Source organism: Cnephaeus nilssonii, assembly GCF_951640355.1.
Source record: "Cnephaeus nilssonii genome assembly, chromosome: 7".
NCBI lineage: Eukaryota > Metazoa > Chordata > Mammalia > Chiroptera > Vespertilionidae > Cnephaeus > Cnephaeus nilssonii.
The window spans coordinates 73,153,969-73,176,456 of record NC_137078.1 but is presented as its reverse complement, the minus strand read 5'-3'; the positions used below and the strand labels follow the sequence as shown (position 1 = coordinate 73,176,456).

Below are 22,488 nucleotides of genomic sequence, written 5' to 3'. Positions count from 1 at the left end.
GAAGAAAAAGAGAGAGAGAGAGAAGGAGAGAGAAAGAAACATTGATGTGAGAGAGACATTGATTGGTTGCCTCCCGCATGTGCAGGGGATTGAACCTGCATGAAACCTGCAACTCTTTGGTGCTCAAGCCAACACTCTAACTGCTGAGCCACACCATCCAGGGCTTCACAATAATTCTTGACCCCAAGTATGAATTATATTTCCCTGTTTTGCATTCACAAGGCAAACTGTACTACTTCATTAGCTTAAATTTATTGTAATTATATCAGATTATTTGTGTTATTATTTATTTATTATCTCTGCTTATCTCTAACTGCAAGCTCTGTGAACTTAGGAACCATGTCTGTCTTGTTCCCTTAACAATGAATACAGTGCTTTTGCACTTGGAAGTTAAATAAATATTTGTTGAATGAATAAATATATGTACAATCTTGTGAGATAGGTATTATCTCTATCTTTAGATGAACATACTGATGCTTGGAAAAATTAAGTAATTTGTCCAAGATAATTATTTGTAGAAACAAGACTTTAGCTGACATCTTCTGACTCTCAATATCACATTTTTTCAACTATACTCATAGTTTATAGACACAGATGTTGACCATAATAATCTAATGAGCTTTTGAAAGTACAGATTCTCACACCTCTTGGAGACTATTGAAGATGGGGATCCTCTGAAGATGGGGCCCAGAACTCTCTTTAAAGAAATGAGAAAAATTATTCAGGAGACTCTGATGATAAGCAACATTTAGGAATCAATGATGTATCTTGTGCCGAGCCAGCTCAGCCAGGTTCGGTGAGCCTGAGAGGGGGTGGTGAAGGATTGAGAAAAGACAGACAAAAGAATGAAAGCTGAGTCTGGATAGGACACTGTCCTCTCTGATGGAGAGAGGCAGTGCCATGGCCTGTAAGCTGTCTCTTTATTTTATAGCCAGAATCCACGAGGCAAAGTAAGGGCGTGGTTACAATGTTCTTATGAGTTTCGAATCTACTCAATCACATGCACCTGAACTCTATCAAGCCCACATCACTCAGACACGTGGGGCCACGTGTTCGGACCATAGGTTCAAGCTTACAACTATAGCCTCTGGCTATAATTGTGCTGGGAGGGCTCTGCCCTCCAAGCTGGGACTTGCACGTGGCAATGAGAGGACTGTGCCCTCTCATTAGTCCGAGGTTTGAACCTGTCCAAACACTGTAGCCGCTCTTCACATATCCCCCCTTTTTTTGTTTTTAAACACTTCTATTTACATCATCAAAAGCTCTAGGCAAATTACATAGCATAACCAAAACATCAAGAACAAACTTCTGGCTATTAACAGAACAACCAATACAGTAATATTAATGTAATACAGCAACAAGAGAGAACAAAACTCTGGCTATTAATAAAACAATAATAAAACAATGCCAATGCAACACAGCAATGAGAGAAAAACCAAACTTCAGACATGTTAACATTTTCAGGATATCTCAGAGTCCTTAGATTTAGCTGTGCCAAGACTTTACAGAAGACTGGCAGCTCACCAACGTTAGCATTGCCATAAACATGGTTGAAGGAGTAGCTTCCACTCCTTGCTTTTCTACCATCTGCTTGGCCTCAGTCATCTTCTTCAGCTGACTCCATGTTGATAGCTCAGTCACTTGCGTAGTAAGATGCCGCGATGCGAAGATGTCATCAATGCAAGGCTGGTCCCCTGGATCAGGCTGCTTGGACAGTTGGCTTTGGGACTGAGCCGGCTGGAAAGGCTGCAGTAGGGTCGATAATACAGTCCCCTCTACCTGGTGGGGCTGGGGCTGGCCCCGCTTACAGTTTGCCTTTCTAATGGGCAATGGATCACCATCAACATCAGTCTTGGAGCGGCATTCCTTTACCCAATGCTTTCCTTTCCTGCATCTTGGACACAGTCCAGGTTGCTTGCTCCCACTTCCTGTGGCCTTTTGATTTCCATCTTTTGCTTTACAGTCCTTAACAAAATGTCCTGGCCTGGCTTTAAACATCCTGCTGACCAGGATTTCCATCCTTTGCTTTACAGTTCACAACGATATATCTCTTATTTTCTACTATTTTCTACCGCTTATTTTCTACTTTCTCTTATTCTCTTTAAATGACAATTATGCTTTACAGATCTGTTTTTAATTTAAAAAATGCTTCAATAAGCATTGTTTTAGGGATCCTCTTCTTTTTCTGTTTTTCTACCTTATTTCTTATCTATTTTCTACTGCTTCACTAAGCATTGTCCCATGTTTTACACCCAGTAATAACCGAACCTCGCTCCCTACCCTACCTTCACTTTCTGCACGCGTGCCTTAAGGGAGCCTTCTTTCACCCCACAATTACAATTCCCCCATACTCAGGCCGTGTTTGGGCGCCACATGTGCCATGCCAGCATGGCCAAGGGTGAACCTGAGTGGGGGCGGTGAAGGATTTAGAAAAGACAGACTAGAGAAGAAAGCTGGGTCTGGGTGGGACACTGCCCTCTCTGATGGAGAGCTAGCGACAGCACCATGGCCTGTAAGCTGTCTCTTTATTTTATAGCCAGAATCCATGAGGCAAAGTAAGGGCGTGGTTACAATGTTCTCGTGGGTTTCGAATCTACTCAATTACATGCACCTGAACTCTATCAAGCCCACATCACTCAGACACGTGGGGCCACGTGTTCGGACCATAGGTTCAAGCTTACAACTATAGCCTCTGGCCATAATTGTGCTGGGAGGGCTCTGCCCTCCAAGCTGGGACTTGCACGTGGCAATGAGAGCACTGTGCCCTCTCATTAGTCCGAGGCTTGAACCTGTCCAAACACTGTAGCCACTCTCCACAGTATCTAGGGGTTGGCAGGCAGGTCACATCTAGCCCACTGCCTGTAAAATTTTAGTGGAACAGAGTCATGCTTATTCATTTACATATTGTCTGTAGCTATTTTCACACTACATGGCAGAATTGAGTATTTGTGGCAGAGACGGTATGACCCACAAAGCATGAAATGTTTACTATCTGATTCTTCACAGAAAGTTTGCCAACCCCTAATGTATACTTGGCTGCCTGTCTTATTCCTTTTTATTTTTTATTTTTATTGATTTGAGAGAGGGAGAGAAAGATAGAAACATCAATGATGAGAGTCATTGATTGGCTGCCTCTTGCATGCCCCCCACTGGGGACCGAGCCCGCAACCCGAGCATGTGCCCTTGACCGGAATTGAACCCAGGACCCTTCAGTCCACAGACTGACGCTCTACTCACTGAGCTAAACCAGCAAGGTCTGTCCTGTTTCTTTTGTGGTCATTTTGGTGCTTGAAGATGTGGTAGACATGATGTTTGTCTCCATTATGGGCATTATAGGAGATGCTCAAATATTCTTACAAATTAACTTATTTTGCAATTTATTTGATAATAGGGGACTAAGTCTTAAATAGCCTAGTCAAATATAAGAAAAATACTAATCTAGGCATGGTTCAAGCCAGTCAGCCTTCGCAATGGGTGAACTACTTTTAACAAAGAAATTTCTGTTCATTCTGTTGGTAATAGGGTGTTCCCTAAATGGGGGTAGATGTGAGGTTTCTTGCCTGTAAACAGGGATTGATTACCATAATTGATATGTATAATAGAGAACTGTAATTAATACCCTAATTATTTTGGTATCCCTGATGCTGCCATAAGTCTTAAAACCAAAGTCCCTTGGGTGCTTTTGGTTAGAACTCAAGCTAATACGAGCAATTACCCAGGACTGACCAAACCTCTAAACCTAGTATAGTAGCTGTTAGCACATGTAGGTATTTATTTTTAAAATTAAATAAAATTTAAAATATAATACCTCATTCACACTAACCGTATTTTAAGTGTTCCATAGTTAGAGGTGGCTGGCTATCCAAGACTCCTCATTATTTGACTTAATCCTTTGTAAGAATGGAATAATAATTTATAATGTTTCCTTTTTCTAACAGCAAATAGTGATAAAATGTATTCAATCCTTGTGTTAGGGCCATCTCAGCTAAGAGCAAACTCTATTAAATTCTGATCTCTTTAAATCTTGACTCCAGAAAATAATCCATCTCATTTACCCTATGGACAAACTATCTCTTCATGATGATTAATCATTGGCCAGTTCATGAAATGGCTTAGAACTGACTGTGATTTCTGGCCAAATCTATTTGGCTTGGTTAATGGTGGTGGGAAAGGGAGTCAATAGAGTATATAGTCTTGGCATCACCTTTGAAGTGATTTAGATTTTATCATTCAGTGACTCATTTTTATTCCCAGCATCTAGTGCTTTTTGCATGGCCCAAAGGGGCCCTGTGCTGCTCCACTGCAGAGGAAACTTCAAGAAATGCTGGTTTGCTACAGTGTTTTAGCTTGTGAGAGTCTCTGGGACCTTCTCTGCTCCATCATGGGGTCTCCTCTAGGTGGGTATTAGGGGGAGATTGGTAACTGGTTTAACCTTTAATAAAGAACTTGGTAATCTTTGGTGATCCAATAAGATATATATTCAATAGTCGTCTGTCCCTTAAAATGTTTCCCTGGCCCCAGGATAATGTCACTTTAAAGATTGCTTCCTTAATGCAGTGTTCCGTAAACTTTGAGAGGCTCTAAGGCCACTTCAACAGGCTAGAAGATTTGGTGGACACCCCTCCCCCAACCTATTTTTTAGTTACTATAATCAGAAATGCTACGCAGGACCTAGTTTTCTCTAAATTACCAGATCTTTGTCATATTGTACCTCAAAGCAATGCAACATTGGCAGGGATGGGAGTGGGGTGGGAGTGGGAGAGACAAACCCAATTTTTAGACTGAGGATGCAAGTATAATCTCACTCATTTTGGCTTTTCCTGCCCTTAAATGCTCTTACCTTGTGTGTGTGTGTGTGTGTGTGTGTGTGTGTGTGTGTGTGTGTGTAATTGAATTTAATTTTTTTTTTCTGAAATGGGATCCAACCATATTGGGTTTAAATGCTATCCCCTGATGGCAATAAGTGACCTTTCCAGGAATCAGGTTGTTCAGAAGGAATCTTCTCATCCATTTCCTACCTGTTCTGTTCTGTTTCCATGAGCTTCCTGAGCACTTCTTTGAGACACTGTTTTATCTTGCTGTGACATTTTGGATCACTTTAGGAACTAACATGAAAAACCCCTCAGGTCATCTTTAGACATGATTTAAAAACATTCATCTAAAATGATCCACTCAGGTCATCTAGATTCCTGACCCTAATATTCCTTTGAACCCCAAAAAGGAAAAGTTAAGTTTTGTTGTGCTCCAAACCAGTCTGAAAATAGCTTAATGTTTAGTGTAGATTACATCCTGAAAGCATTTTTTAGGAAGTTGACTGTGATAGAGATTTCTATTTCCTTTACAGGTCATTTTACCTGGGACAAATACCTAAAAGAAACATGTTCAGTCCCAGCGCCTGTCCATTGCTTCAAGCAGGTAATTGATTCTCAACATCCTTAGTAGGTGGGAGGCAAGTAGACTTTTTCTGATCCTTAGACAAGCAAAACATGAGGTGGGAGCCATGGGCTTCTCACCTGAAGGCCCTAGAGTAAACTTCTATGGGGAGAATACAACTCAAAACTCACTAGGAGTTTTGGCAACAGACATTCTCCTCAACTTCATTCCAAATAATACCTTTTTCTTCTTCACCTCCTTGAAGATATTCTGTGTTACTGAAAACAATAACTAATTTTTACTATTGCTATTTAATCAGACAGATAGAATACATAGTTATAGCCCTTGGTCCGCGGACCACTGTTGGTCCATGAAGTCTAAAAGGTTGGCGACTGCTGGTTTAAGGAAACCTTTGGAGCAGTGGTCACCAACCGGTAGTCCGTGGATCACTGGTGGTCCATGAGGTCCGAAAGGTTGGCAACTGCTGCCTTAGACAGTTCTTAAAAGGAGAGCAGTATTTGTTTCTCTGTACTCAACATCCTTGCCACAATCATTTCTTTTCATAACAATACTGGTACTGAGTCCCATCAGGGTAGGGGGAGTGTTTGAGGAGCTCATCAGAGGCCATTCAGAGCTTTCCACATAGAATTAAGTGCCTCACACAACACATAGATGGTATTAACTATATCTGTACATGATAAGGATGATAAGCAAAGACTGTACTGCTACTAAACAGAGCAATTTACATCTCCCTCTGGTACTAATGATTATTTCCTCAAACTGTCAACATTTTACTTTGAGTTTGAATCTTATCTATGCTCTAAATAAAAGTACAATTCAGGGCTTCTGCTCATTTGAAATAATAGGGGCTAAATTCATGTTCCCATCTAAAATAATTTTTAAAAAGACAAAATATATTAAACTGATTTTCAAGTAACTGAAAATCAAGCAACCAATCACAGTGATCTCTGGAAGATGGAGCCCCTTATGATTTCCCAGCTTACTACCTTAAGAGAGATTGAGCCCAGTACTCCGTAATTTGAGGATATAGAACTGAGAGTCCAGGAAACCAAGGTGGCTAGAATTTTCAGAACACATTGCCAGAGAGAAGAGAGCTGCGCAGAAAGCAAACAACAGAGATGTGCAGAAATCTCCCTTCAAGTATTCAGCAAAGTACTATTGTTCAGTATGTGCATGTGAGGCAGCTACCCAAAGCCAAGGGAAAAACCATCTGAAAGGTTTAAATGGAATAAATCCTGGCACTAGGCTAGGAATAGTACCTGGTCCCACCAACTAGACTGGAAATCTCAGTTCACATGGCATTGGGTGGAATACTCAGGAAAATTTTGCTCAGTAGTGGTAAATATTTAGCCTTAAAGTGAGCACTGTTCTGAGCCTGCCAAGCAAATCATAAAGCAAGACTCAAAATGATCAAATTATTTCCAAGTAACTTAGTTGCATCTAGGAACAAAGCACAAGAAGGGAATGCAAAAATATCTAGCACCCCAAGGAGGGCAGCAGGGGTATGGGAGACATCTGTAATAATGTCAACAATAATAAATATATATCTAGTACCCAACAGGTAAAATTCACAGTGTCTGGTATCTGATCAAGCCAGGTATGTAAAGAGGCTGGAAAATATAATCAATAATGAGCAGAATAATCAATCAATAAACCGACTTAGAACCTATGAGATCTTAGAATAGCAGGCAAAAATATTAAAACAGTTATGTTCAAAAGTTTAGCAGGGAACATGGAAGATATTTAAAGACTCATATTATACTACTATGTACAAAATAAAAACACACTGGATGATATTAATGTCAGGAGAAAATATTGGTAAACTTGTAGATATAGCAATAAAAATTCTTCAGAATGAAACACACACACACACACACACACACACACACACACAAAAGAATCTTGAAAAGATGCAAAAAACATTAGTGAGCCATAGGATGACTTCCAAGTTTATGTGATAACTCCATAGACTATGTAATTTTAATGCTCAAAGGATAGAAGGGGACAGAAAAATATTTGGAGATATAATGGCTAAAAACTTTCAAAAATTTATGAAAACTACCAGTATTAATCCACAGATTTAAGAAGTTCAATGACAAAAAAAAAGAAAGAAAGAAAAAAGAAAAGAAAGAAGACAACTACACTAAGGCATATCATAAATGCTTAAAATCAGTGATAAGAGAACATCTTAAAAGCAGCCACAAAAAAGTTACTTTGCATACAGGGGAACTAAGATATGAATGACATTATATTTTCTTGTTAGAAACAATGCAAGCAAGAAGGAAGTTGATTAACATCTTTAACGTATCAGAAGAAAAAAAATGTCAACCTAGAATTCTATATTCAGCAAAAATATCTTCCAAAAACCAAAGGTAAAATAAAGGTATTTTTAGACATACAGAAGCTGAAGGATTTTACCAGGAAACCCACTATAAGAAATGTTAAAGGAAGTCCATCAAGCAGAAGGAAAATGATACTAGGTGAAATTATAGAACTATACAAAGGAAAGAAAACCACTGGAAATTGTAATTACAAAAGTAAAGACATAAGATTTTTTTTATTATTTAAATCCCTATAAAAGACAATTGTATAAACAACAATAATATTGCATTATAAAGATAATTAAAATTTGTATAAATAAAATGTATGATAACAATAACTTAAATGCCAAGAGAAATCCTAAGTATAATATTGATAAGATTCATATACGTGAAGTAGTATAATATTATTGCAAGATAGGCTGATAAGTTAAATGTGTTTACTATAAACCCCAAAGCAACCACTAAAATAATAGAAAACAATTAGCAATATAGTGGAATTAAATCCAACCATATCAGTAATCAAAGTGATTATGAAAGGTCTAAATGCCCCAATTAAAAGGCTGAACTTGTCACATTAAATAGAAAGCAAGACACAATTATATACTGCTTGCAAGAAACTACACTTTAAAAAGAAAAGCACAAATAGGTTGAAAGGAAAATGATATACCATGCTGACATTGACCATATTAATATGAAAGTATATTTCAGAGCAAAGAATATTACCAGGGATAAAGAAGGAATTTTATGATGTGCTTAAGGGGTCAAATTCCTTAGATGAAGCAAAAAATTTTAAGAAGACATAAATAAGTCTAAAATTTATCTGCAGTCAGACTTTTAATAACTTTTCTATGATTAGAGAACAAGTAGACAGAAAATAAGCAAGTATCTGTATAAAAGATTCAAACAACACTATTAGCCAACTTTTGGCACCAAAACCACAAACAATAAAGGTGACCTGATTGATACTCTCTAACGACAATAGAATATGCATTCTTTTCAAGTGCACACAGAACATTTACCAGGTAAGACCATATTCTGTACTATACAATAAGGCTTGATAAATTTAAAGGGATTTAAATAATACGAAATATATTCTCTGATACATTGGAAATAAATTAAAAATCAATAGCAGAAAGTTATCTGGAAGATCTCCAAATATTTGGAAACTAAGTATCACATTTCTAAATACCCATAGAGGTATTTAGGAACATTAGAAAGTATTTTCATGTAAATGAAAATGAAAGAACTTTTAAGAATTTGTGGTGTGATGCCAAAGTAGTTTTTAGGGAGAAATTTCTAGCACTAAACACTTACATTCGAAAAGAAGAAAAGTTTCATGTAGCTCCTACTTTAAAAAACTAGGAAAAAATGGATAATTAACCCCAAATTAAGCAAAGAAAAAAAAATAGAGCATAAAATCAAGAGTAGAGCTTAAATCAATCAAATAAAAAACAGAAAAATAATAGAAAAAATATCATTGAAACCTACAGCTGATTCTTTGCAATGAGGTAAACTTCTGGGTAGTTGATCAAGAATGAAAAGAGAGAAAACATAAATTACTAACATCAAACTAAAGGAGGTAACATCATTATTGAGTCTATAGATTAAAGAGATATTAAAGGAATACTATGAACAAACATGCCTTTAAATTTGACCATTTAAATGAAATGGACAATTTCATGAATGACAAAAATTACCAAAGTTCACTTAAGGAGATAGGAAATATGAATAGCACTATTTCTGCCACAGATCTAAAATTTTTAGAAAATTCCAAGCCTAGATGACTTCACCAATGAATTGTTTCAAACATTTAAGGAAAAAAATAATGCAAATTCTACATAGACTCTTCTATAATGTTTAAGAGAAGGGAATACCTTTTGTCTCATTCTATGAGGCAAGCATTATTCTGATACCAAAACCAGGCCAACATTGATAGAAAAGAAAACTTACAGAGTTACATCCCACATAAAAATACATGTACAAATTCTAAACAAAATTTTAGAAAATTAAATCAATATATAAAAATAATTCATGACAACTGGAGTTTAGTTTCAAGAATCAAGGTTAATTTAACATTCAGAAATCAATCGGTGTAATTGACCACATGAACACACTATGAAGGAAAAAATAAGATTATCTAAATAGATGCAAAGAAAGCATTTGACAAAATTCAGTGTCCATTAATAAAAACTCTCAGCAAACAAGAAATAGAAGGAATTTTTAAAAATCCTAAACCTCAAAGGACATCTATGAAAAATCTACAGATAACATCACATAAAATGCTTTTTCCGTAAGGTCAGGAACAAGACAATGATGTTTTTTTCTTGCTACTTCTATTCAGCAGTGTACTACCAATGAGACCAGGCCAAATAAAAGAAAAGTGATCCAGACTGAAAAATTAGAACAAAAACTGAAGAAAATATATGGGAAGACTGACCATACCTAATAGTGGCAAGGTTATGGTGCAAATAGGATGTTCATAAACCACTGGTGAAAATGTAAAATGGTTCAGTTACTTTGGAAAATAGTTTGGCAGAAAATTTCAACATACTACTGAACAAAAATAAAAATCACTAAGTTAACTAGGAATTGAATAATACATTCTTAACTTGCAAAGTATTTATACCTCAGTACTAAAGCCAACATTTTACTCAGTGGTGAAAAGTAACTCAATAAAGTTATAATGAAAGAGAAATTTCCATTTACAATAGCAGGAAAAATTAATATCTATGAATGAACTAACAATATGTGAAACTTATATAAAGAAAATTTTAGAAAACAGCTTACCAAAAGCATGATCCATTAAAAATTCATAAAGTAGATTTTGTCAAAATTAAGAACTTCTGCTCTTCAAAAGATATTGATAAGAGAATGAAAATATAAGCCATAGACTTGGAGAAAATATTGGCAAACCACATAGCTGATAGCAATACTCTCCAAATTGATCTATTGATTTGATGTACTTCTTATCAAAATTCCAGATGCCTACTTTGTAGAAGTTGACAAGTTGACTCTAAAATTCACATAGAAATACAAGGGACCCAGAATAGCCAATTATGGGAAAAAAGAGAACAAAGGTAGATGATTTCTATTTCCTGGTTTCAAAACTTACTACAAATCTACAGTACTTAAGACATTGTGGTACTGACATAAAGATAGACATATAGATCAGTGGATTAGATTTGAGAGTACAGAAATAAACCCATACATTTATGTTTAATTGATTTTGGACAAAGATGCCAAGACAGTTCAGTGATATTTTCAACAACTAATATGGGGAAAACTGGATATCCACGTACAAAAGAACGAAGTCGGACCCATCCTCCACACCATATATGAAAATTGACTCCAAGTGTATGATAGACCTGAATGTAAGAGCTAAAACTATGACACTTAGAAGAAAACAGGAATAAATCTTGGTCTAGGCCAGTGGTCGGCAAACTCATTTGTCAACAGAGCCAAATATCAACAGTACAATGATTGAAATTTCTTTTGAGAGCCAAATTTTTTAAACTTAAACTTCTAACACCACTTCTTCAAAATAGACTCGCCCAGGCTGTGGTATTTTGTGGAAGAGCCACACTCAAGGGGCCAAAGAGCTGCATGTGGCTTGCGAGCTGCAGTTTGCCGACCATGGGTCTAGGCAATGATTTCTTAGATATGGCACCAAAACCACAAACAATAGAGGTGAAACTTGATAGACAAAATTAACTGCTTTCGTGCTTCCAAAGACACTATTGAGAAGGTGAAAAGACAACCCACACAATGGGAGATAATATTTACAGATCATGTATCTAATATGGAACTTGCATCTGGAAGATATGAAGAACTCTTACCACCTCACCAGTTAAATAAACCATGATTTAAATGGGCAAAGAATTTGAATAGGTCTTTCGTCATATACTAGTATATACACATAGCCAACAATCATGTAAAAGATGCTTAACATCATTAAGGAAATACAAATAAAAACTAATGAGATACCACTTCACATCTACTAGGGTAGCTGAAATAATGAAGGCAGACAGTAACAGGTGTTGCTGAGGATGTGGAGAAATTGGAACCCTCATATGTAGGTGCTGAGATTGTAAAATGCTGTAGGCACTTTAGAAAACAGTTTGAAATTTACTCAAAATAGAATTGCCACATGACCCATCAGTTTCACATTTAGGTATATACCCAAAGGGGAGAAATCAAAACATATGACCCCACAAAAACTTATACACAAATGTTCAAGGCATCATTATACCTAATAGCTAAAAAGAGGAAACAATCCAAATGTTTATCAACTGATGAATGGATAAGCAAAATTGTATATCCATATAATAGAATGTTATTCAGCAATGAAAATGAATGAAGTACTGATAAACACTCCAGATTAACCTTGTAAACAATGCACTAAGTGAAGAAAGGAGCTATTCACATATTATAAAATTCCATTTATATTAATTTCCAGAATAGGTGAATCCATAGAAATAGAAAGTAGCCCAACCAGTGTTGCTCAGTGGTTGAGCATTGATCTATGAACCAGGAAGTCACAGTTCAATTCCCAATTAGGACACAGGCCCAGGACACTAAACCATTAGTTGTTGAAAATATCACAGGTTTCATGCTCGATCCCCAGTAGGGGATGGGCAGGAGACAGCTAGTTAATGATTCTCTCTCATCACTGATGTTTCTCTCCTCCCTTTCTGAAATCAATTAAAAATATTTTAAAAGAAACAGAAGGTAGATTGATGGTTTTCAGGGGCTTGCCTGAGGGGAGAATAGGGGGAGAAGGCTAGTGGATATGAGGTTTCTATTGGGGGCATGATGAAAATGTTCTAAATTTAGGTGGAGTGATTTTTGCCTCTGTGAATATACTAAAAACCACTGAATTATATACTGTAAAAAGTTAAATATTCTGGTATGTGAGTTATACATATACCTATCATATGATTCATCCATTCCACTTTACTGTATTTCTGAAATATGTATGGAAATATAGAAAGTATATTCGTATATGTGGATATTCATAAGAGATTTATTTGTAATAGTGAAAAACTGGAAATACACCAAATGTTCATCAACATGATATACTACTCAGAAACAAAAAGAAATGAATTATTGATTCCATTCAACAATGTGGATGAATATCATAATAGTTATGCTGAATGTTACTATCTATTGTTTTAAAACCTTTAGCCAAGATCACACTTAATGGTTAAAAACTAGCTTTCCCACTAACATCTGAAAGAAGGCAAGGATGTCCCTCTCACCACTCCTTTTCAATATCAGCCTGGAAATCCTAGCTATTGCAATAAAATAAGAAAAGGAACTAAAAGGTATACAGATTTGGAAGGAAGAAATAAAACTCTCTTTGTTCACAGATGACATGATTGTTTATGTAGAAAATCTAAAAGAATTGACAAAAATACTCCTGGAACTAATAAGCAATTATAGTATGATTGCCGATACTAGGTTAATATATGAGTCAATCATTTTTCTATATGCCAGCAATTAAAAATTTGAAATTAAAAACAATCTTCTCTAATAAAATGGTAATATGCAAATTAACCATCACTCCGCTACATAAGCCACGCCCACCAGCCAAGCCACGCCCATCAGCCAATCAGGGCGGGTATGCAAATTAACACAAACCAAGATGGCTACAGCCACAGAGAGCAAGGTTTCCCAGGTAACAGAGCAAGCCAAGCTTTCCATAGCCGTTGCAGGCCTAAGCCTCCACTCAAGCTACAAAGTTTCAATTATAGAAGGTAAACAAATTCAAACAAATGGTGGCAGAATGGAGCTTGAGAGAGCAGGCCAGGGTTGCTGGCGGCAACAGGGGAAGTAAAGCTTTCCAAACACCCTGGCTGGGCTCACCCGCTTAAGGCTACAAAGTTTCAATTGTAGAAGGTGAATTAACTGCCACAGAAATGGCTGCCACCCCGGAGGGAACAGCAGGCTTGGCTCCGCTCCAGGCTACAAAGTTTCAATTGTAGAAGGAAAATAAATCCCAGATACCAGGGCCTCTGCTTGGGTTGCCAGGGGGCGTGGCCGGCCTGCAAACCACCACAGGCCCCTCGATCAGGCCGCTCCACGCCCCAAGGGAACCCCACCCTGATCCGGGACACCCTTCAGGGCAAACCAGCTGGCCCCCACCCGTGCACCAGGCCTCTATCTTATCTAATAAAGGAGTAATATGCAGATTGACCATCACTGCAACACACAATATAGCTGCCCCCATGTGGTCAAAGATCCTGCCCCCATGTTTACACAAGATGGCCACTACAAGATGGCCAGCAGGAGAGGGCAGTTGGGAGGCACCCGGCCTGCAAGGGAGGGCAGTTGAGAGGGACCAGGCTTGCAAGGGAGGGCAGTTGGAGGTGATCAACCCTGCAGGAGAGGGCAGTTAGGGGTGACCAGGCTGGCAGAGGAGGGAAGTTGGGGGCAAACAGGCTGGCAGGGGAGCAGTTAAGCATCAACCAGGCTGGCAGCGGAGTGGTTAGGGGGTGATCAGGCTGGCAGGCAGAAGCGGTTAGGGGCAATCAGGAAGGCAGGCAGGCAAGCAGTTGGGAGCCAGCAGTCCTGGATTGTGAGAGGGATGTCCGACTGCCCGTTTAGGCCCGATCCCACCAGGATCAGGCCTAAACGGGCAGTCGGACATCCCTCCAGGAGTCCCAGATTGGAGAGGGTACAGGCTGGGTTGAGGGACAACCCCCCGCTGTGCACGAATTTCGTGCACCGGGCTTCTAGTACCATTTATATGAGCACCTCCAAAAATGAAATACTTAGGTATAAATCTAACAAAATATGTATAAAAATTATCTGAGGAAAACTTTAGAACTTAGATAAAAGAAATAAAAAAAACCTTAAAAATGGAGAGAGAGTTCGTGATCAAGAAAAGGAAGACTCAATATTGTTCAAAATGTCGGTTCTTCCCAACTTGATCTATAGATTCAATGCAAGCTTAATCAAAATTTCAGCAAGTTATTTTGTGGATATTGACAAACGGATTCTAAAGTTTATATGGAGTGGCAAAAGATACAGAATAGCGAACACAAAATTGAAGAAGAAGAACAAAGTTTGAAGACTGACACTACCCAAATTCAAGAATTACTATATCGCTACAGTAATCAAGACAGTGTGGTATTGATGAGAGAATAGATAAATAGATCAGTGGAACAGTATAGAGAGCTCCAAAATAGTCCCACATAAATATAGTCAACTGATCTTTGAAAAAGGAGCAAAGGCCATGCAGTAGAGCAAAGATAGTCTTTTTAACAAATGGCACTGAAACAACTGGACAGCCACAGGCAAAAAATGACTCTAGACAGACCTTACTCCCTTCACTAAAATTAAGTCAAAATAAACCACAGACCTAAATGGAAAACTATACAACTCCTAGAAAATAACAATGAGAAAAACAAGAAGATCTTGGGTATGGTGATGACTTTTTAGATACAACACCAAAGGCATGATCCATGAAAGAAATAATTGATAAGCTGGACTTCATTAATATTAAAAGTTTCTGCTCTGTGAAAGACATTATCAAGAAAATGAGAAGACAAGCCACAGATTGGGAGAAAATAACATGCAAAAGACACATCTGCTAAAGGACTGTTTTACAGAATATACAAAGAACACTTAAAAACTCAACAATAAGAAAACCAACAACTTAATTTTAAAATGAGCCAAAGATCTTAGCTACCTCACCAAAAAAAGATAATGCAGAAGATTTAAAAAATGTGAAAAAAATATTTTAAATGCAAATTAAATACCACTACACACCTATTAGAGTGGTCAAAATCCAGAATACTGACACTACCATATGCTTGCAAGGATATGGAGCAACAGTAATTCTCACTCATTGCTTGTGGGAATGCAAAAGGGTACAGCCATTTTGTAAGACATATTGGTGATTTCTTTCAAAACTAAATACACTGTTACCATATGATACAGCAATTCCATTCCTTTGTGTTCACCCAAAGGAACTGAAAATGTTTGACCATGCAAAAACCTGAAAATGGATGTTTATTGCAGCTTTATTCATGATTGCCAAAACTTGAAAGATGCCCTTCCGTAGATGAATGAATAAGCTGTGGTATAGCCAGACAAAGGAGTGTTATTCAGCCCTAAAAGGAAATTAGCTATCAAGCCATGAAAAGACATAAAAGAAACTTAAATGCTTATTACAAAAGAAAAGCCTATCTAAAAAGGCTACATACATTCTAGAAAAGAGACAGTGAAAAGATCAGTAGTTGCCTGTGGTTGAGTGGGGGAAGGATGAATATGCAGATCACTGAGGACTTTTGGGCCAGTGAAACTATTTTGTATGATACTATAATGATAGCTATATGTCATTATACCTTTTTCCAAACCCAATGTACAACACCAAGAGAGAACCCTGCTGTAAACTGTGTGCTTTGAGAGATTATGATGTATCAATGTAAGTTCATCAGTTGTAACAAATGTACCACTGTGGTGGGGGATGCCGGAATAGGAGAAGCTGTTCATGTGTGGGGATAGGGTGTATATGGGAAATCTCTGTATCTTCCTCTCAGTTTTGTTGTAAACCTAAAGCTGCTCTAAAAAAAAGTCTTTAAAAAACAAAAATGAATTACTGATACATTTAACAATATGGATGAATATCAGAATAGTTATACTGAGTGAAGGAAGCTGGACAAAAAAACAAATAAAAAAAGAGTATATTCTCTATAATTCCATTAAAGACTAGAAAATACAACTCAATCTACAGTGAAAGTAGATCAGTATTTGTTCGGAAACAGGGGTCTGGGAAGGGCTAGACAGAAGGATTTAAAGGGACATGAGAGAACATGTCCATGTTCATCATCTTGATTGTGGTGATGGTTTCAAAGGTGTATATATGTATATGGCATCATGGATGTATCCATATGTCAAGATTTACCAAAGTGTATATTTTATATGAATTATAACTTAAAATTGTTTTTAAAGATATAAATTGATTTATACATCAATGTCAAAATAAGAAAAAAATTGACCCCCTCTCCCCCATAGTTAGTATGTGTGCTGGACTTACAAAGCAATATACTACATCACTTCATGAAGAGACACTTAGTATATAATAGGTAAATTGGATGGTTTCTAAAAAGAAAACATGAGTACCTAGAGAATTAGGGAGTTGGAGAAGATAGGCTGAGAGAGTATTAAGTAAGGACCATTTGAGGCACTCTTGTCCTTTTCTTACTGGTGTGAGTCAATATTTGATGCTTCAGTGGAAAGTAATTTTTTCCCCTTCTTCTTACCTTCCAGTGTTTCTTTTGCATGTAAATCTTCCTACGTATTAGGGAATAATTCACAGTGGTTTGTCCCTGGTCAAGCTATAGCCACTTTGAGTCCAAGGCATAAATTTTCAGGTTCCATCTAATATCCTTACTGAAAATGCCACTTGCCTTAGTCTGCCTAATCCCCATGGCTTGTTCTCCTCAGTCCTACACACCTCCAAGCAACGAGTTCAAGATCAGCATGAAATTAGAGGCACAGGATCCCAGGAACACCACATCTACCTGTATCGCTACAGTAGTTGGACTAACAGGAGCTCGCCTCCGCCTTCGCCTTGATGGCAGCGACAACAAGAATGACTTCTGGCGGCTGGTTGACTCAACTGAAATCCAGCCTATTGGGAACTGTGAGAAGAATGGGGGTATGCTGCAGCCCCCTCTGGGTGAGTAATTAGACCCAAGTCCTCTTTAACCAATTATCTTCCCAAAATTGTACATCCCATTATGGGAAAGCTTAGGGTCCCTTGCCTGCCTCTTCTTTTTCATATGGTCCAAAAGAAAAGGCCCACCCAAAGTAAAATGAGCTGTAAAATCTGGACATCTCCATCTCTACATTAACTTATAATATTCAAGCATCTCTCAAACTCTCCTTTTTCTCACAAAAAACCACACCCTTCATCCTTCTTTGTCAGTTCCCATTTACTCTGATAGACAGAATGGAAGGAGGTCTGGCCATTTAATCTGCTTCAAAAAACCATAGAGCTTTTAACAAATCCTACAATAATAACAAGAGGTCACAGGGAAATCTCCCAATAGAAAGGATGACTATTAGGAGGGTCCCTTATCTCCTTTCCCCTAAATTCTCACTTGGTCCTGGGATTTTCTCACTTTTAATTAATTATTCAGTAAAATGTATTATTTTACTTAAACTAATAACCTCACTAGATTTTTCTCCTCAAGATCAGATTCATCTTTTTCTTCTTTTGCCTTAATATACCTGAGAGATTTAGCCCATCTTTTCAGTTATTATGAATCATTATTGCAGTGAGTCTCAATGGAGGATAGAGAGAAATGGGTTATGGGTTATGTAAGGGCTATGTTCCCATCAGGAGGTTGTGCTACATTAATTGAGCATTAGAGAACATGTATTGTTTGAAAGCGCTCCCCAGGTGGTTATTTAGCATTTTCCCCTATTAAAAAAATTATTTGTAATGTAAAATTTCAAATGTATACAAAGGTAGAAAGAATAGCACTGTGAATGTCCATGTATCCTTTATCCTTGATAATTATCAACAGAGTCCATCTTGTTTTATCTATATCTTTACACACTCCCTGCCTTCTTCTGCTCAATCACCCATAGTATTTGTCATTAAATACTTAATATGTATAATTTTAAACAATTATAATAACATCACATAAATAAATTAATGATACTTTTTAATATCAACAAATTTTTACTCAGTGTTTAAATTGTCTCTGTTTTCTTTCTCCCTCCCTCTCTCCCTCCCTCCCTTCCCCCCCTCTCTCTCTCTTTCACACACACACACACACACACACACACACACACACAAACACACACTACAGTTTCTTTGAATCAGGATTCAAATAAGATCCACATATTGCAGTTGATTGATGTCCCTTAAGCCTCTTTTAATCTTTGGGTTCAACTCAATTTTTTTTTCTGGCAATTTATGTGTTGAAAAATCTAAGTCATTTGTCTTCAAAATTTTCCATAATTAGATTTTGCTGGTTGTATCTCTATAGTATCATTTAACATGTTTCTCTATCCTCTTTCCTAGAAATTGGTAGCTAGATCTAGAGGCTTGATCATGTTCAGGTTCAGTTTTTCCTAAGAATATTTTATAGATGGTGGTGTTTACTTCTATTAGGAAGCTTTTTGGTCTGATTGTCCTCATTTTTATAATGTAGTAGTCATTACTGCTTGTGGTCTTGATCTGGGCTTCCCAAATTTTCTTAACGGGTCAAATAGTAAATATTACAGGCTTTGTGGGGCCTTAGATTTTCTATTGCAGCTACTTAACTTTATCTTTGTAATGCCAAAGCAGCCATAGATAATGCATAAACAAACGGGCAAGCTATATTCCAGTAACACTTTATTTACAAAACGGGTGGCGTTGCCTGCTGGCTATAGTTTGCTGACCTCTGATTAAATTTGTCAATTTATCATGCTTGCAAAATGGGGAATTGTAATCTTACCATTCATTCCATTCATATAAATTAAGTGGACTATACCTATTAAAATAAACTTTCATCAATTATTTGTTATCCTTAGGCATAATTCATGTAAGAAAGATGGTTTAAATGCTTGATTCTTTTCTTTATTTACCCATTTTCAAAATAATGAATTGCTTTACTAACATTCTCCAAAAAATATATAAGGAGGGTTTTATTGTTGCTGTTTAGTATCATTAACTCAAGGATTCATACGTATTTGATATGTTTCACTTCATTGCACTAATTGTTTTTATTGATTCTTGAAGTATCCCATCTTTGGCCTCATATGAGCTTCATCAAGTTGTCTCCTAACTCTTTATTATTTGATAGCTCTCTTGGATTTTTGGAATTTAAAATGTTCCTTGCTCATCTTATACATTTCTTGGCCCAAATAAAGAATTGGCTATTTCTTTTAGGTGCCTAGGTTCCTTTTAGTGGGAGGTGGTATTTAGAGACTATAATCTAAGCACTAGAGTGCTCAGTGCTATTGAGTTGATCATTCTTTCTAGGTCTTTTTGGTATTGAGAGGTAGGAGCATCTTTTTTATTAGGATAAAAAAATCATTAGTTTATATTAATACTTCATACTAAAATTCAGGACAGTGGTGTTTTTACTGATTTTATCTTCAGTCTCTTAAATCTGTATTGCCTTTGTACCACCCCAAAACTCTAGTTTTCCATGTCACTAAAAATCATTTGTTTTATCCTACAATACATATATACAAGTCTCAGAATAACAATACCAACACTACCACCATTATGAGACCTAAACAATGTTTTTTGCAATTTTTTTTCTTACCCTCGGGAAAATCTAATGATGTTATAAGGTCATTTGCATTAGTTTCTCTCTGGGTGACCATTCCACCAACTTGATATAAACTTAGATTCACTTGTTTAATTTTTAATTTTTAAAGATTGCTTTTTTAGCCTGGCCAGCGTGGCTCAGTGGTTGAGTATCGGTGCACATGCCTGGGTGTGGGCTCAATCCCCAGTGTGGGGCATGCAGGAGGAAGCCGATCAGTGAATCTCTCTCATCATTGATGTTTCTATCTCTCCCTCTCCCTTCCTCTCTGACATCAATAAAAAAATATTTTTTAAAAATAGCTTTTTAAAAATGTTGCTTTATAAATACATAAACGATATACATTGTTCTTAAAGTCAAATCTATAAAACAAAGTATATTCAGAGAGATTCCCATCATCCTATTTCTTTTCTCTGCCATAGGTAACCAGTTTCTTTGACTTTTATGGTTTAAACTCCATTTTTAAAAATATAAACAAATATATCCGTGTGTGCATGAGGGTATACATACATAGATATGTAACCTCCACCCTCTTATATAAAGGACAGCATTTTATGCATACTTTTCTCAACTTTGCTTCTTTCATTTAATGATATGTCCTAAAAATGACTTCTTAGTAGTTTGGAGACATACTTCAATCCTTTTTATAACTGCATGGTACTGGATTGTTCTCAACCTACTTTATGAATCACTATTTAGAAGTATCTTGAGAGGCTATTAAAAATATAAGCTCCCAGGGATAGTGATGATCATCAAAATAAAAATATTTCCACAAATTCTCTAGAAATGTACAGATCAAATAGGAGAGTAAATCAAACCACCCATAACTCATGTCCAAATATAAGTAGGAGTCAAGAATATCACAGATTTTAATTACATGTTAATCTACATATTCAGATAAAAAGATCTGAAACCAGTACAGTCAGTAACAGATCCATGCCAAAAGGAAGTGTTTTATATAGGTGGGAAGTGCATAAAAAAGAGGACAGTGGGGGTTTATCCTAGCTAAAATCACCCCAGAGAAATATAGTCCCATTCAGAGTGGGGAATACTGAGAATACATCTAAAACCTATTGGATTAGAGCATTGGCTATTGGGGAATCAGAAGGAAGAGAGTGAATTGAAAGTGTAAAGAACTAGAGATAGCAGTCTTGGGAAGATAACTACTTTTGGGGGGAAAGGACACATAATTCTGAAGGAAAAGAAGGAAGCAAGGAGTAGCAATTTATACAGGAACAAAAGAGAATCATAAAATCAAAAGATATACCAACCCTCCCATCCCAACCCAAATAGGCTCATCTACTAAAGAAACTGTATTTCCCTATGCCAACAGAAATACTCAAGATCCCTGCCAAAACAGAACCTCCTGTTTTTGCTGGTCCAGGAAAATATAAGACATTTCAAATGATTAGTAAACAGCAGTCAACATCTGTAAAAAGTTTCTATGTGGGAAAAAAAAGAAAAGAAAGGTAAAACCATTTTAACTACTGAAAATCCTACTGCCAAAATCAATGACTGACCAGAGGAAAGCTGTTGTACAACAACTCAAATTCAATTAAACAAGTATTGACAGATAGGAAATACACTGAATCATAAATTTTAAAAGTCAAACTAGAAATGCACAATGTACATCACATAAAAGATGTGAAAATAGAGTTTTCCAAACTCAGGAAAAAATTGAAAAAAGATAAAATAATCTCAATTGAAGACTCAATTCCCGGGTACTTGGCTCAGTTGATCATTCCCATAAGCCAGGGTTGCGGGCTCAATTCTCGGTCAGGGTACATACAAGAATCAACCAATGAATGCGTGAATAAGTGGAACAACAAATCAATGTCTCTCTCTCTTTTCCCTCCCCCTTTTCTCTCTCTCTCAAATCAATTTTTTTAAAAAGTAGCCCCTGGCTGGTTTTGCTCAATGGATAGAGTGTCAGCCTTTGGATTGAAGGGTCCCGGGTTCAATTCCAGTCAAGGGCACATGCCTGGGTTGTGGGCTCAATCCCCAGTAGGGGGCGTGCTAGAGGCAGCCAATCAATGATTCTCTCATCATTGATGTTGCTCTCTCCCCCTCTCTTTTCCTCTCTGAAATCAATAAAAATATATTAATAAATCAAAAAATAAAATAAAAAGTAGGGAATCATCCAAATACTTTTTATGAGGCAGGTAGAACTTTGATATCTAAACTTGATTTCAGCACATACAACACATACAGAGTCATGTATGAATGTTGTTTTAAAAATCTTAAATAAAATATTAGGAATTAGAATTTAACATATTAAAACAATTCATAATGGCAAAGTAAAGTGTTTTTTTCTGGGAGTAGATGAGTGGATAAAAAAAAGCTGTGGTAGCCCTAGCCGGTTTGACTCAGTGGCTAGAGCATAGGTCTGTGGACTGAAGGGTCCTGGGTTTGATTCTGGTCAAGGGCACATGCTCGGGTTTCAGGCTTGATCCCCAGTTGGGGGTAGGCAGGAGGAAGCCGATCAACAATAC

General features: G+C 37.0%; 1 protein-coding gene across 10 annotated transcripts in view; it reads left to right on the top strand.

Moving 5' to 3' along the window:
• The window catches only part of SCMH1 (Scm polycomb group protein homolog 1), a 137,053-nt gene that overhangs the window by 47,074 nt on the left and 67,491 nt on the right, over positions 1-22,488 (top strand). For 5 of the 10 annotated variants that reach the window (XM_079777391.1, XM_079777390.1, XM_079777386.1 and 2 more), the window contains 2 exons: positions 5,345-5,415; positions 17,169-17,403. The exons of 1 other annotated variant lie outside the window; for it this stretch is intronic. In XM_079777391.1, the coding sequence (XP_079633517.1) occupies positions 5,345-5,415; positions 17,169-17,403 (306 nt within the window). Of the gene's footprint in view, positions 1-4,254; positions 4,398-5,344; positions 5,416-17,168; positions 17,404-22,488 lie in introns of those variants that run through there. 4 more of the 10 variants (XM_079777387.1, XM_079777385.1, XM_079777388.1 and 1 more) reach the window with 2 other exon arrangements.